This window comes from Lycorma delicatula, chromosome 10 (assembly GCF_047948215.1).
Source record: "Lycorma delicatula isolate Av1 chromosome 10, ASM4794821v1, whole genome shotgun sequence".
NCBI classification, from domain to species: Eukaryota; Metazoa; Arthropoda; class Insecta; order Hemiptera; family Fulgoridae; genus Lycorma; species Lycorma delicatula.
Window position 1 is genome coordinate 90,703,318 of NC_134464.1, and position 18,258 is coordinate 90,721,575.

Genomic DNA, 18,258 nt, shown 5'->3' on the forward strand with positions numbered 1-18,258 from the left:
GTTTTCTATTCAGGTATTGCACAAAAGTTACATTTCTTGGCCATGCTGCATTGTGTAAAGCCAAGCTTCCTAAATATAGATTCAGAAGATTCTGGCTCATTAAATTTGATTCTGCATCAGAGATTATTATTATAAAAATTTTTTGAATTAAAAACATATTATACCTGTCAAGCATGCTGAGTGACTGATTAACCATGTGATCGATATCAACAAGATGTTCAAGTGTAAGTGCCTTTTCACGTTCTGCTTGTTCTAGACTTGAGCTCAACAAATGACGGAAATGTGCAATAGTATGGTGCCTATCCTTGTGCAAAGATCGAAGTAATTTCTGGAGACATTTCTGAACTCTGTGAGTCTGAAGTTAAATATAACATATTAATTAACTTCAATATAAAAATAAAAATTCAAGTAAAAGTTCTAAACTACACACAATTATTTATAATATAAATTATTACAAGTAATATTGTGTTAAAGCATTTTTACTGGACATGCACCTTCATGCTTGTCTCATATCTCACTGTTTTTTACCATTAGGTTGTACATTTTTTGCTACTATTAACATTATTTACTCAATTATTGTTTTATTAAGTATCATTATCATGCTTTAGTTAATGTCTATTCTAATAGACATTTTGTTGTTTCATATCTGTTTTGCTTAATACTTATGTATGCATATTTTTTTTTGTTTTTACATGTAACTAGTTTTGTTTTTTCATGTTCTAGTTCTGTTTTTTGAATGTAAACAAGTATTCTGAATGATTATTCTGAATGTAATGTGTTAGATGTATATCAGTATTGCAAAATTACTATAAATGGTATAATACTGACACAACTCTAATAGATATTTCGTTATTTGATTTCTAGTGTTTCTTGTATTTTTATGTTTTTGTTTTGTTTTTAAACGTTGGAAATTAAATTTTCTAATTTGCAAAAGGTGTGAATGTGAAATCTTTCAAGATGTTTAAGTGACAGTTGTAATTATTCTCATTATGAAGAAAATGATTAAAAGTAATAAAGTAGTTACCTAAACTCTGGCCCAGAAGTTATCATAAAAGGTGGTCAGTAGAATCCCAAATTTATGTTTCTACTTTGGTTAACATAATGTGAATTGATAAGTTTGCATAAGAAAGAATTCAATGCTTCTTAGAGTTATTTAAATTCTTCAAAGATTTTGGGTAATCATCCAGTTTCCACATGGAAGAAATAATAATAAATAAAAATAAAATTCCATTGGTGAATTCCAGCGGAAAAATAAAACATCCACTAAAATAAAAAAAAAAGATTTAGTGATGATTGTAATTCTATTTTGGCTGAAACTAGGAATTACAAAAGTAACGAGTAGCAGTGATTCACTTCCGAGGAAGAGAATCAATTTGAAAGAAAACAAGGTTAAAACTAATGTTCTACCCTTAGAATTAAGATAAAAAAGAAGGATAATGAAGAGTTAAATACTAACATAGCAAAGTATAATACAACTAAGGTAAATAGATTAGAAAGGATAAATAAAGTAAAAAAAATGACCCATGATACTTATGCATACTTATGTTTAAGTTTAGACATAAGCCAAGAATGTTTTTATGTCAGAAAAGATATCAACGGGAATCAAATATAATCTAGCAATTTGGAAAAAAAATACTTATATAGAGTGAAATTCTTATGACAGAAAAATAAAAAAAAAGGTTAAAACAAAAACACCAAGATAAAGAATCTTGAAAAGTAATGTTTTAGGAGAGTTTTGAAAGATTAGGTGGATTGATCACATACGAGGTGTGTTAAAAAAATAACAAGAATTTTGAAACTTTGCGGGTTGTAATGGTCCAATTTCAGGATTTTTTCATTGTTATATTGGTCAACATGTCTGAAAAGTGTCTGTACATTTTTAGCCATGTTGGATATTCAGTTTGTTGGCAGCTGTCAAAAGGATAAACATGTGTTTTGGTATAACTGGCGATTTTTTATTTGCATAAATAATGGATCAGAGAATTTGTGGCAAATTTTGCTATAAGAATGGAATAAAGTGTAGCAATGTTTTACTAATTTTAAATATTGCTTTTGGTGAGTCTGCTATGAGTAAAACAAGAGTTTATGAGTGGTATAAGTGTTTCCAAGAAGGTCGTGAAGACGTTGAAGATGAAAAGCGTCCTGGTGCCCCAGCACATCAACAACTGTTGAAAATGTGGGAAAAGTGGAAGAAATGATTATGAATCATCATCGAATCACAATCGAAGAAGTCACTGATGATATCAATTGGCTCATGCATGACATTTTTTCATATGTTTTGGGTATGAAACGTGTGACAGCAGAATTTATTCCAAAATTGTTGAATTTTGAATAAAAACAGTGGTGAATGGCAGTTACTCAGGAGTCGCTAAATGAAGTTGACAACAATGCATAACTACGGAAACGTGTCATAACAGGTGATGAAACATGGGTTTACAGATATGATGTCAAAACTAAGGCTCAATCGTCCCAGTAGAGGTATTCTGGATCACCAAGACTGAAAAAAGCTCAACAAGTATGGTCGAATGTGAAGGTTATGCTCACCGTGTTCTTTGATTTTACCAGCATAGTGCATCATGAGTTCTTGCCACAAGATCAAACAAGTATTACCTACAAATTCAATGCCGTTTGCATGAAGCAATCTGAAAAAACACCCGGATTTGTGGCAAGACAATTCATGGCTTTTACACCACAATAATGCACCTACTTGCACTTATTTGCTTGTTTGTCAATTTTTAGCCAAAAACAATGTTGTAATGATACCCCAGCCGCCATATTCACCAAACATGACCCCATGTGACTTTTTTCTATTCCCAAAAATAAAGAAAACCTTAAAGAGCCGTCGTTTTACAAGCATAAATGAGATTAAAAGCAAGAAGCTGAAAGAGCTAAACATTATTCCAAAGATCGAGTTCCAGAAGTGTTTCGGGGATTAGAAAAAGTGCTGGCATAAGTGTATAATATCTAATGGGAACTATTTTGAAGGGGATAACATTAATGTAGACGAATAAATAAAATTCTTTCTAAAAAACAAAAATTCTCGTTACTTTTTCAACACAATATGATTAGATTTTAAGGTCAGAAGTTTGTGGTAGAATCTTGTAAAAACAAATGACAGGGCTGGTAGGCCTCCAGGATTGACTATTTCTATAAAGTGTAGAATGTAAAAACACTAAAAGAAGACAAAAAATAGAATACATTAATCAGATAAGTATGAAGATTAAAAAGGGGGCTACTGAAGCTAGAAAACTAGCTTAGAAGTTAGAAGATAGAAATTGAAGTACATCCAAACAATAAAATAATATAACAAAAAAAAAAAAAACCTGAAACACTAAAACACATCCTAAATCAAATATATATAATTTTTTAGTCTAATTTTATAAAACATTTCATGATATTTTAAAATTATTATGTTTTTCAAGATAGTTTCTTAGCCAACATGAGATTGAGTTTTCAATCTTCTAATTAATGGTGAAAGTTATATGTCACCATGACGTGATGGTAAAATGAAATAATTTGAAGTACAATGCTGATAAAATTTAATATTTAAATTGACTTTTTAAAATGTTTCTAGAACAGTTTTTGATAAAATTATCAACAAAATTTATGCTACAACAACATTTTTAGGTGTTAGGTAACACATATGTTGTGGAAGAATATGAAAAGAAAATGTTAACACTTTGCATTGAAATGTTTTTTTTTATGTACTATGTGAAAGAAGTTTATGATTTTAGTTTATGCAAGCAGAAACCACGACAGCATGATATCCAGCTGATCAATGATTACTGAATAAACCTAATGTAAAATGGTTCAAAAGTTGAACCATTCTATTTAAAATTAATGACAGGGAAGGTTGGCAAAGACCATTCTGTATGAAGTTACATGATAATATATGTCCACACTTTACTGCTTTGGCAGTTGTTTGTAGCAAAAATTCAGATGGAATTTTTCAGACATTTTATACAGTCTGGACAATTACTCAAAGAAACTTTTATCATTTCAGAAAGTTAACATAGAAATCCACTTCAGATCACCATTTCAAATTTTGTAAAATTTATTTTTTATTACACAGTTTACCAAATTTAAAGAATAAAAAAAGGAATTATTGTATTTTTAGCGATTCATAATTTTGAATGACTATTTTGTATAGGCATATTGGCCAATTTTGCAGATTTTTGATATTTTTGAAAACTTTAATAACTTCTTTGTTTTTACAAATATCAACTTCAAACAAAAACCATATTAATCTGCATAAAATGTACAATATATTTTGTGTCTACAGTATATTTTGGCCTGAATTGAAGTAAATAGCTGAAAAAGCTAATTGAAAGTCCAAGTTGTAAAAACACAATATCAAATTTGGAAGTAAATATTGTTGAGAAAAAATTGAGATACTTAAAGTTAATTTTTTGGATAGACTTTATATGAAACTTCTTCTCAATATCTTAGACCTGGGAATTATATCGTTATGTTGTTAGAAGCATCTAAATATTCTAATTTACATAAAATCAAGTAAAGTGAAATAATTCAAAATGGATACAACTAGAAATTTCAAATTCTTACAAAACCAACTTTTATATACATGTTACTACAGGTCATTTAAATTTTCAGTTGTTTACTGATAAAGAGCAGCACACAAATTTTAAGTATAGTGAAATTACATTTATATTAAATTGCTAAAATTTGATTATTAAACATATCAAATAATTATTTTTAAAAATTAATTTAATTTAAAATTTAAATGTATTATCGAAAAACAATTACGGTTTTTATTAAAATCTTATCATTAACATTTTAATATCATAAAAACTTTATATCAACTTCTGTAAACCACCATGAAATATTTTCACAGAATTTTTATTTCCCAGAAATTTAATAATTTGTTAAGCACAGTTTACTTATTAATTAAATTTTTAAGTACTCAATACTAAGTGAGGAAACAATGAAATAATGTTACTTTTAATAGAAAGGAATAAACAATAAAAATTGATCTTATATTTACAAGATATACTTGTTTGAATGACTTTATAATATATGTTTGTGCTCATCATAAAATTAAAAGGAGGAGGTTATTTTAAAATATTGAATAAACTTACATTTGGAGGGCTATCGTTTAATGATTGTGTATAACATGTCATAGCTTCCTTCTTCCTTTGATTAATGTGAGCCATAACTCGTTGTTGGTGCATAGCTACCAACTGATGTTTCTCAGCAGCACCTTCTTCTTCAAGTGATTGGACGGTTTGTTGAAATCTTAATGTCATCCTCTGCTTAAATTCTTCTGCCATTCTTGGATCACTATTTCTCATATCCTGATAACGTTCTTCCAAATCAGACCAATCCTTCATTACCTGTAAATTAATTTCACTACTTAGCAAAATATTTAAGTCATAGCATTACTCTACTTAATACATTTTCTATTTAAACTAGACAACGCTTAATCCTGGACAGGCTTGGCATTTTCTATGTATAGTGTGTACAATGAAAATAAAAGCTTGCTCGCATAAGACAGATAGTCACTGTGCAGGCCATTATATTACTCTTTTCTCATAACATTAAACAATCAGAAACCAAGTATTCTGCAATACAGTGCGTTTAATTATTTTCATAAAGGGAAAAAATTCTTTCCATGATTTAATTTCCAACAATAATTTCTTTAAAAATAATTAGAGTAATTTTATATTTCTTACTGTATATAGTACAAAAATGAATAGTTTATACTTGTATTAATAGATTATTATTACAAACTCTCCATAAAATGAATGACCACTTTGTATGAATAAAGGTTGACAAAATATTTCATTTGAGTTATATTTATATGCACTTTTTGTAATGGTATTAATATTGCTGATATTGTTTATAGTAATAAACATCATCATTAAAGAATAGGTCAATACCCTACAAATTATAATAATTTAATAATACCTTAATCGTTTTATATAAATTTGTAGAAGAGTTACACGTATTTTTTTTTTCACATTTTGACTAATATTCAATATTAATGTTTACTTTTCATTTTCAATAAACTCATTTAGTTCAATTCTTTGGGTGTCCTGGTGTGAGTGGTATAGTTGTTTCCTTCCGTAATGTGTGGCGTGTTAGTTTTTGGTTTTGTGTGCATTAATGGAATCATGTGATTTTCGCTTTTTTTGTTAGTAAATTATTTTTGCAATGGCAGAATTTAAATACATAGTTAAGAATAAAAAGCTCAGTAGTCAAGCTCATGAAATAGTTAATAATGTATACAATTTTATGAAGAAAGAAGCTAAAAAGTTAGGAAAAATTAGATGACAAACATTTAATATGCATTCAGAAATGTGAAGAAAGAACCACTGCAGCTTGTGCTCTGATTTCTGTAGCAGAGTGGTAGCATCTTCACCTTTCATCTGAAGCTCCTGGGTTCAAATCCCAGGCAGGCTTGGCATTTTTCATACGGTACAAAATTCCATTTCCATTTCCCATACACAAGCTTCAAGCTTATGTGGCAAAATCATCAAGCTAAGTCAAAAAATCTAAATCACAGTTATGCTCATTCCGCACACCAAAAATGTACAAACAATGTTCAAAATCAGTTACTGGATTAGACAGTTTTGATCAAGGTGTTGTAAGAACAGTTGACAAGTTTCACGTAAAACATAATCAACTGCCTACATTAAATAAAATGCTTGAAGAACTTAAAAAAAGTATTGAATTTAAAGGTTCTAGAACTACACTAGCAGCTATCCTGAAAGAGGAAGGGTTTAAATGGTGTAAAACTGATAAAAACAGGAACCTTTTCACTATTCTATGACATAATCGTGGTCGGATGAAGTTGATGCAGGAGTAAAAGTGCCAATTAATAAAAGTGGTAGGTTAATCTATAATCCATGCTGGAGGAGAAATTTGGTTCATTTTGAATGCATTGTTAACTTGGAAAATGAGTTCAAAAAGCAGTGACGGTACTTACGTATTAACGCCACCTTTTAAATACAGCTTTATTTTAAAAAAATTTAGTCAATTGGATTTCGGTGGAAAATGGGCCGAAACAGATTCAAAACAGGATATAAACGGTTATTTATTTTATAAATATAATTTAACCAAACTTAACCTACGCTCGGTAGCCTTGACTAATTAACATCGTAATTTTTTGAGTATTTATTTAATAAATTCAGTAATTACAATTATTTATTATTTAAATAATGAAATTGCAATAAATTTATTAAATAAATAATGAATTTATTAAATAAATACTCAAAAAATTACGGTGTTAATTAGTCAAGGTTAGTGAGCGTAGGTTAAGTTTGGTTAAATTATATTTATAAAATAAATATTTATTTATTTATGTTAAACTCTATATCGGCCCATTTTCCACCGAAATCTGATTGACTACTTTGTTTTTAAATAAAGCTGTAGCTACGGTGGCGTTAATACGTAAGTACCGCAGTGACTATTACAACAACAATTTCATAGGCATGTGAAAAATTAATTCCTGGTCTTCTCCAACCTCCCAGTCAATGTTGTTATCAATAATGCGCCATACCACAATTTACTTCTAGAGAAGCCTTCGAATTCAAATGATAGGAAAAGTGGCATAATTAAGAGGATAGTAAAAAATAATATTCTGTTTAATAAAGCAATGTTACAACTACAATTGTATGACATAATTCAAAACACAAAAAAATTCAAAAATCAAGTATCATTTGGATGAACTACTAGAAAAAACATGGGCATCAGATTCTGTGACTTCCATCTAATAATTCTGATTTAAATTCAATGAAGATGGTATGGTCAGCTCTGAAAAGATATGTTGGTAGTAATAACATAACAATTTTTTTAATATCAGATTAAAAAATTAGCTGAGGAAAAAATGTATGAACTGAATAAGGATGATTGGTAACTACATTGCGAACGTGTAAAAAAAAGCTGAAACTAAGTATAAAAAGATGGGATCACTAATTGACGAAATGACAAATAAATCTATCATACCTCTACACAGTGGAAGTGGAAGTGAAAGTGACTGTTCCGATGAAGACAGAGGGGAGAAGGTGAACTTGCACAGAAACTGTTCATATAAAGCAAACTTCAAGTAAGTTGAAAACAATCGTACAAAAAAAATTGTACAATAATAATTTGACTTCTAATTTAGTGTAATTATGGATACAATAAATATTCAAGCACTAGTTAAGGTTTTTTATTTACAAGTACACCTAAATTAAAATTCTTGTTTTTGCAATCTTTATTTATTGAATAATTACCAATTACATAATAATGATTTATAACTAATAAAACATAAAAACTGTAATAAACTAAACATGTATAAATAAAAGATTATTATTATTATTATTGTCCTGTTAGATGGCTGTAAATGTTTTTAGGTTCATCAGTAATGTAATCTTGACCTTCTCTAACACAAGCTTTTATTTTCATTGTACACACTGTACCATCATCCACCTTATGCAGTGAATTTAAAACAATATTTACTTTGTTTTTATAATCAAACTTCAAAAACAAATTAAAAAGTTAATATGTAATATAAGGAAAATTTATTTTGAATTTAAATGTTGAAATAATGTTAAAACACCTTAAAACTTTGGAATCAAATGAGTGACTGTTTAACTTTAGATAATGGATTCCTATGTATTTTTTAGCGCTGAATCTGAAAATAATCTTCATCGTTCTCCAACACATATGATTTTTTGCAAATTGCAACTTTCAAAATTTGTAAAAAGTTGAAAAAATGTGAAAAGTGATAAATGAAATAGAATTTTTTTTTTTTTTATTTCAAATGTTTTTTTTTTATAATACATTAATATATTAAATTCACTTTTTTGGTTTAGACTATGTATTCTTATAGCTAAACATTTGAATGGTCTGAGAGGAGGGCAGAGGGTGGTTTAGATTAAAGATGACGAGATGGTGGGAGAGCTTGGCGGACTGGTTGTGACAAGGCTTAACAAGATGTAACATGTTTATTAGCAGCTATCCGTGTCACTCATGCACTGTACAACTACTCTAAGTGCTGTTTCCACCATCAGCGTGCATAAATTGAGTTTTTTCCATCCTCTGTGATCAAACGTGTTTGTCAGTGGAAAATATATTTTCAGGCCGTAAAGCAAACTTTCCGTTTTCAAAATGGCTCTTCAAGAGGCTGCAAATATTCAGCAGACTCTTTTTGTTACATTTGTGGTGAGTTAATGGTGGGAAGACAAAAAAGAAATATAACAAGTTTCATTCGACAAGTATACCTCACATATTTCAGAGTGAAAATCGAAAATACAGACAAAACTTGGGCACCCTGCTACATTTGCTACACATGTGATTTATTTTATTTTATTTTACAATTTATTTACAATTTAAAACTTACATGATCATCTGTCAGACCTAAGTCTGTCGACAGATATACTAAAGAATTATTATTACATTATTAAGTGGTTAATGTAATAACCAATTTTATGTAACAACTAAAGATATTATTAGTTTTTATAATAGTTATAATAGTAGTACAATTATAAAAATTAATTTAACAAAATTAAACTATATATTTAAAAACTAATGAACAAATTATTTCTTTAATATTTGTAATGTATTAGATTTAGTAACTAAAACTATATTCAAGAAACAAAACTATACTTAATTACAACAACTAATTACACAATTAATATCTTGTTGCAACAATTACATAAAGAAAATAAATAACTAAGCTTTAACCATTCAACAATACATTATTTATTGATTTACAATAATTATCAACATTAAAATAATAACTATAATCATGTTATAATTGTCTGGACTGCCACTATAAATTCAACATGAATCCTGTTAGTACCTATTACGTTATAGTTAATGCCCACTCAATGAGAAGTTTTTTTAAATCATTTTTTTCATTTTTACAGTATTGAGGTGATCCGGTAAAGAATTAAGTAATACAGGAACAACATACTTCTTTAATCGTTTACCATAAGTATTATTATATCTATGTGTAATAAAGCTAATTGCTCTCAAATTGTATCCACTTTCTACATTTACCCTGTATTCACTGTTGTAAAGTTTTTAAAAATAATTAAGAATTTAAATAGACCTCTAACTGACAGAAACCTTGTAAGATTATTTAAATTAGTGTCATAATTGTTATCAGAATCATAACGAGCAATATCTTTGAGGACCCTATTTTGTATTAAATTTATTTTATTTATGAGATAATCTGCGGCTGAGCCCCATGCTGTCAAGCCGTATTGAATAACAGATTCAAACAAGGATGAATAGAGTAAGCGTTTACAGTGAATCGGTAATAGGGATGAGATGTGGTGGAATTTCATAGCAATCACTCTTAAATTTTTACATATATGTTTTACATGGTGATCCAATCTAAAAAAAGAGTCAAAATGTACAACCAAATAATTGTATTTGTCAGTATTCTGGAGATGTTCACAATTACAGTTTATGTGGTAATTTTTTGTACAGTCACATGTATGACAAAAGTTGGTCTTTGGGATCGAAGATAAGGAGATCTTACATGTAAAACAACAGTTTTTTTAACGTTAATAATTAGGCCTTTGTCATGAAGCCACTTTAATAGATTATTAAAATCTTCTTGCATTAAAAACTCTGCTTCTTCCAATCGCTTATGTCCAAATGCTAAAACACTATCAACAGCATATTGCAAAAGACGTGAATTAGAGATCGCGCTAGACATATCATTAACGTATAGATTAAAATGTGTTGGGCCCAAGATAGACCCTTGAGGCACCACTATCCGTTTCGTATCTATCACTATATTTATCTTTAATTTTAACAATAAGTTGAAAGACTTAGTGGTAGTCAAAGGGAGAACAAGAAGTATTCAGATTTGAATCTTGAGAAAAAATGGAAGTTGCAGAAAAAGAAGCCTGGAGGCAGTCTTTAAAGATGTAGTAACCAAGTTTCTGGGCTATAAGAAGGATCCAAACTTCAAATCAATTGTTGAAAATATGCTGCAGAAGTACAAAAATTTAGGCTGTTCCATGAACTTGAAGGGTCACTTCCTAAATTCATAAGTAGACTATTTTCCTGAAATTTTGGGTGCCATTAGCAAAGATATGGGCGAGAAATTTCATCAGACATGAAAGAAATGGAAAGGAGGTATTAATGAAAATGGACTACTACAATGATAGCAGAATATTGCTGGATGTTATACCAAGATGAACCCTGTAGTGAACATAAAAAAAAAAAAAATGTGAAGCAGAGTACAAGCCATCCAAAGAAACTTTGACACATGGAATAAAACTAAGTATTTTACATACTTCGTCATTAAGGGTAGGTGAAGAGGGGGTGGTTTCCAAAGGCATGACGTCCCTCATAAAGATTAATTAAATAAATAAATAAATTTAAAAATGCACTATAATATAATTAGACTATTTTGTGGCAACTTTCTTTAGAAATTAAGGGGCCAGTGATCACCCATCACCCTCATCTTCAGATCACTCAACCATTAAACTGTAAGAATGCATAGTGTAAGCCAAAAAATGAATATATTATATTAATCTATTATTAAAAAAAAACATTTTATATCTATTTCATCGTATCACATTTTCACAATTTTTCAACTTCTTACAACTTTTGAAAAAATATCTTTTTTGATTTTTTGCAATTTGCGAAAAATCCTGATGTGATGGAAAAAATGACGGTTATTTTCAAATTCACTGGTAGAAAATACATAAAAATTAATTATACAGAATTAAAAAACACAACCATTGCAGGCTTGTGTTATTTATTGGCTATAAGTTAATTAAATAGTAAACTAAATAATTTGTTTTTGTATAAAATTATTTTGAGAGAACTAAACCTAAACCTAACTTTTAACTCAATTGTGGTTAAAGATTTTCAGAATTTTGTTGTTTGGTTTCTGATAAAAATGGGTTAAAAAATCTATTTATTTTTACTGATGTTAATTTTTTTCAAAATTAAGTTCTCTACAAATCTTATTTTGTAGTTTTATTTAGTTACTGGCAATTAAATTTACACTAAATATAAATGTGTGTGCTATTTGACTTTTGCAGCAATTTTCTGAGAAACTACTGGAAAAATTCTGGGACCTGTTTTTTTTATATTATTTTTCATGAAGAGTGGGTATAAAACCTTGAATTCGGCTCAATGAATTATGTCTGTAGTTTTAATTTGGAATTAATTTATCTTTGGATCAGTGATCTCGGGGAAATCTATCTCTAGCCAACTCAAAATTAAAATATTTCTAGTCTTATGTTTACATGAATCTTTTTCATTATTCTGATGAGATGAATTTGCCTATAAATTATGTCCAAAACTATCTGAAACAAATTTCACTGAAATTAACACACTCCCGATTAGAGATTTCTGTTGGTTCTGGCACCAATTTTTTCTTCATCCTCCCTTCATTTTAGGCCTGCTGTCCTAAAAGTTTCTTGCCATTACTGGTAATTCTTTGAAGTTGCTCATTTCACTTCATTAGTTTATCTTACTTGTTGACTGAGAGAAAAAATCTGCAACTCTGTTTGAATATTTTCATTTTGCAACCCCCTCCAATCTTATACAACCTTTCACTGACTAGAAAAATGTATTTCTGTTGCTTGAATTTCTGTTTTACAACCAAGTCTCTTGTCTTATCATAATGTCCTACTAACCCTCCCACATTAGTTTAAATTAAATTTTATTAACTTTTTCTTAATATCTAAATCATCTTCATAGATGAGACATCACATCCTGAATAGTTAAAGTGACTGGCTTGTGGTAATGGCGAACATTTATAAAAATTTTTATCTCACTGGATATTTTCCTCTAAAAGCAGCAGTAACTTTCATTTTAGTAGCATTCATTTTCTGTTCCAGCAGGAAAATGAACCTCTGAAAATTATTCTCACCAGCTTGAATCAATATCATGTTATCTTCATATATAATTCCAGTAAGATACTCATCTTCGCCCAGTTCAATATCTAAACTACATTCTTTTTTTCTCTTTCGGAAATGTACTCAATACATATTAAATTATCCTTTATACATTTATATACATAATTAAATATAATGCATGTATGTATATTTGTACGTTACATATCTGGCATCAAAACCAAACATCTATAAATGACCTGATATGATAAATCAAGAAATATTAGTCAGAAATAGCAAATTTTAATAAAATTTATTCTAAACCATACCAGCTTATTAGGAAACTAAGCAGATAAATGGTTTCCTATTAGCTTTTTATTGATAAGTACTGTTGTACATTAGCATACTAAGCTCATAAAATTTCCATATGCCTGATAACTGACACCTTCAGTCACATTCATAAAAACAACTAAATTGGCTAGTTTAAGCAATAAAACTTACTTTGGTAACCTTTTCTCTGTGCATTTCTTCTAGTCTTTGCTGTGCTTCCTTATATGCCCTATGTTCAGCTCTTGGATCAAAATGAGTAAAATATGGGTCAGGGGTTGGTAATCCTGAAATAAATTAATTTTATTTAATACAATAAAGAATACATATATACGATATTAATGTAAAAATATATTACAAGAAAAACCAATTATTAAAGGAAATATTAACAACAATATACTGTAAAGTTTGTTTTTCATTGTAAAAAAAACATGGGGAAAGAGCTAAAATTTTCCACTAATGGAATTTTTTTATAGTTTGCACAAACTTTACATGCAACATGCATTATACTGCATTCATAACAATAAAACAGAATAAATATTACTGTTTATCATTACTAAAAGTAATAATACTAATTGTTTTAAAATTGTGAAATCATTTATAGTAATGAACATTTCTAAAAGATTAATAATAAATAAATATTATTATCAAATAAAAGTAATTAACCAGAATAAAGAAATATGCACAACATTCTCAGAAAACCGATTAAAATATTGTATAAATGTGAATCCTACAAACATAAATATTTACACTCTAATATGTCATATTACAAGATATGTTCATAATTTTAATAGTTAGAAGTTCCATCACAAAGAAATAAAAGTTACAAATGTCACAAATATATTACAACGCTGAATATAATTAATTAATCCATTAAAAATATATACTTGAAAAAAAATCTAATGTATGAGCAAAAGTATAAATTATATAGCCAATTATAAATTATCTGCTTCATTCATTTGTTTGAAAAAGTGTAGTAAAATTCTTCAAACATCAGAATTATTAAAATTATATTTTGTTGTAAACAATAATGTTTTCAACACTAAAATTAGAAATTACAAATATTTTTTACTTTAATCTACATTAAACAAAATTGAAATTTAAAACATCAAGTTGTGTTTTTAATAATAAATGTTATAATAATGTTAAGGGGACCCAGAACATCCTGTTTCACCAATATTACTTTTTACAATATCATTGTACATTTTTACAAGAAATACAATACATAGGTTGATGGTTTATAATCTATTTTGTAGAATGGTTCTTTCTCAACATTTTAATGCAATGGTTTTTTCATAAATTACTTTTTAACAATTTTTACAAATTTTTTTGTGGAAGCAGAATTTTTTTGCAGTATTTTCCCTAATTTTACGGAATTACTTTTTTTACAGTTCAGATAGGATAATATAGCTGTTTTACATTATGTATTACCAATATAAAGGTGTGTGCAAAAGTTCATCATCCTAAATTAAATAGAACCTGACAAAAGGTATATTTTATTAAAAAAATTCAATTTTTCAGAAAACAAGATTAAATATATTTTTTATTTTACTTAATTATATATAAGGTGTTTTCTTAATCTAAATCATTAGAGGCCCACATACCACATCTGCTCCATCACTTAATGTGCCTTCTAATTTTCTTTTTGCTTGTCTTTTTTTCAGGCTTTTTTCGCAAACTCATTCACCACTAGTTTAGCATTCCTAATATGCTCTTTATCAACTTTCATCATTGCTGTTATTGTATTACAACCAACACTTAAACTAAACTGTTGAAACACTTTACATCTAATATTGACTTCATTGAAACATTCAACAGCATCATATACACAAAGTTTAAAAATTTACATCCCAATGAATGTGGTCTTTGACAGCCTTGTCCACACAACACTGTTTACACTTTCATTAGGATTTTGTGTGCACCCATTTAGAAATTTTTTAAAAAGTTCTCTTTGTGATAGATCCCTAATTATTGGTTTAATTTTTGCCATAACTGCTGCAGGAACACTGTGTTCATGATTGTACATATCTCTGTAATTTCAGCTTTTTTTACTTGCACCAGCTGTCAATACCAGATGGGCATAGACCACGTGCTGATCGATCATTTGTTGACAGAAGATGAAAATACATAGCCCAAATCCATTGTTGCATTTTCTCTAAGTTACAAACACTTCTGCAGATAGCCAGTTCATAGTACATTTGAATTTTGTCGAGGGCTGCATCTGTGAGCAGACAGGTGTGTACATCCTTTTTACATGCCAGGAAATTTTTAAAAACTTCAAATAAAACATTTAAAAATCTACTACTTCATTTCCAAATTGTTCTTTACAACTAAACTTATAAATAAAATCTAAGTCATGTAGCTTTTTGAAAGAACTGCTTGCAAATGGTGAATAATTAGCTTGATTAGGTGCTGCCTTAGGTTCTAAGTTTTCTTGATTAATTTTCATTATTACTACAAGTTTTCTTTTTTTTTGTATACTCTTGGAATACTAAAATGAGTTATTCTAAACAATTGTAAAACAAACTATCCTACTGTTTATAAAACAAAATTAAACACTACAACATCAACTTGCACAATCAGAAAACTAACCTCAGTAAAGATGAAAAAAAAAATTATTATAAGAAATAAAATATGTTATTTATTTAATATTAATAACAAATTAATATAACAGAGCTATATTGATCACATTCTTAAATTACTAAATATAAATATATAACCTCTAAAAAGAAAAGAAGGGAAATTTAAGCAGCTATATACTAGCAGTCAACTACACATGTTCCATTTGAAATTATAATTTTGTGTGACCTGTAAAAAAAGCTGTGCATTGTTTATAAAAAGTGATTTATCTCCAGTAATAATCATCGGATTGTAATGGTTTATACACCATTTTAAAGAGAAAAGTCTGAATAATTAATAAATAAAAAAATTGTCAGTTTTTTTCATATAAATGGCTTCCAGATCCCCATAAAGAATTAAACATTAAAAACCATTTTCTATTAATTACTGAGATGAGTAGTGTATTTTACTTTATTGTTGAAGACATGAATATATATAAATTAAGATAATTACCTCTACTCTTGGTCATTAAATCTAAATAAAAATCTTTGATTCTTAATTATAAACATATTAAAATAATATATTACATAAATTAATAAGCAGTATGGTACATTATCAGGTTAATTAAACCTATAACACATTCTTCAATTTACAGGATACTACCTTACAGTAGTATCTTGTACAGTATTATTTAAATTTCAGAATTTAAATAATGAAAAGCATTCAACAATCCTATAAGAAAAAGACGTGACAATTTCTCTATTGCATATAGTTACTACCTCAGAACAACACTCCTGAATATGCAAAGCAGTCAGTGAAAAAAAACTTGAATTTAAGTTTTTGTATACTCATTAAAAATATATTTATTTAAAAATTTAAATTTTAACTTTGTAGCTGATAATAAAGAAAATAATTGTACTACATTACAGTAAGTACAACATTAAGGCAAGTTTATAGAACAAATACATTTTTGATATTCATAACTTTTGCAATCATTTAGTCCCAAAAAACTGAAATTCTATAATTCAAAATTCATTTGTTAAAAACACAAAAAAACAATCACTTTATTTAACTGAAATTAACAAACATTATTAAACCATTATGTTGCAACTGTACGTATCATACTCATAAATCAGCCCATTCATTTCAGCAAGAAAATTATTATTTACCATCACATTCATAAAATAAGCAATCATAATTTTACAATATAAAAGAAAAAGCTTATCTCTGAAGAATTATATCGTATGAAACCCTTGATGGGAAAAATTGAATTTTATATCATATTAAATCTTATTCTTTAGCATTATTATTGGGATTTCTGTATATTTATATATATGTATAAATAAAATAACTATGAATTATAGCAAAGTATGAATAAAGTAAGCTTCTACTTTTTATTATTTTCTTGGTAGTGCAGTTTCACCCTCATTTATTAATATAAAATAAGAGTAAAGTATATTAAATAACATATACTAAAGTGTAATTTAATCATTAATGGGTAGGTGTGTTATAACACATCTATCCATTGAAATAATTTTTTTTCTATCTGTGGTATACCACAGATAGAAAAAAAATTATTTCATCATTTGCCTGGCGAGATAATGGTTAAAACCTTTATCAGAGCAGTGTCACAATGCTTACAATTTAATTATATATAAAAAGAGCAGTTAGGAGTCCATATTAATTATTAAAAATAATAAATGTATGAAATAATAATAATAATAAATACAATATGTGAATAGATAAATGAAATAAATGAAAATTATTTGAATACATAATATTTGTTCATGTTCAAGAAAGATCAAAAGAATTTAAGTTTTTTTAATTAGTACTGTTTAAAACCTCATTGGTAAGAGTACTATTGTTTCTATAAAAGATAATTTTTTATTTATTTTAAATAAACTGGCAGGAAGATCTTTTAAATAAATCAGTAATTTACTAAAAATGGCAATGGAAATAAAACATGATTATTTTTCGTATGCCGAAGAACTGTTATAATGTTGCATTGTTAAAATACATCCAGTGAATAATTTTGGATAGCTATAGTAGAATTTTAAACTGATTTTAAATGATTATCTTCAGATACAGATTCAGTTGCATCATCTTCAATGAGATAATAATGTATGATTAAAGATTTTGAAGCAGATCATTAATAATTAATAAGAAGAAATAAGAGATCGAGGAAACTTTCATATGGCAATTTGTGTTTCAGATCTTGAAGTGAGGATCTATGTTTATAAAAGTGTACATGGAGAAGAATGTCAATAAAAAATTCTTAAGCCAATGGAAAAGAATATCAGTGAAAAATTTTTAAGCCAGCTAGAAAATACTTTTTAAAATGCTGTTAAAGATCTGTTAATTAAATCTGTAAATGTTACAATACTTTAAAATATCGGCATGAATTTCATCAATACCTTGAATGTTTACTCTTTATGTTCAAAATATGAATTTTAATTTTACTGGGTATACCAGTGAATTAAAAATACTGATTCATCAACAAAACCATTTGATGAACGGCTTAGATATGAATCAATATTATTTTTGTTTGAAGTGAAGAATT

General features: G+C 27.8%; 1 protein-coding gene across 1 annotated transcript in view; it reads right to left on the reverse strand.

The window, feature by feature from the left end:
* Appl (amyloid-beta-like protein) overlaps positions 1-18,258 on the reverse strand; it is a 137,842-nt gene that overhangs the window by 21,160 nt on the left and 98,424 nt on the right. Inside the window, exons 5-7 of the mRNA XM_075377867.1 lie at positions 13,314-13,426; positions 5,097-5,351; positions 165-355 (exon numbers count right to left, since the gene is read on the reverse strand). Of these exons, the coding sequence (XP_075233982.1) occupies positions 165-355; positions 5,097-5,351; positions 13,314-13,426 (559 nt within the window). The remainder of the gene's footprint in view (positions 1-164; positions 356-5,096; positions 5,352-13,313; positions 13,427-18,258) is intronic.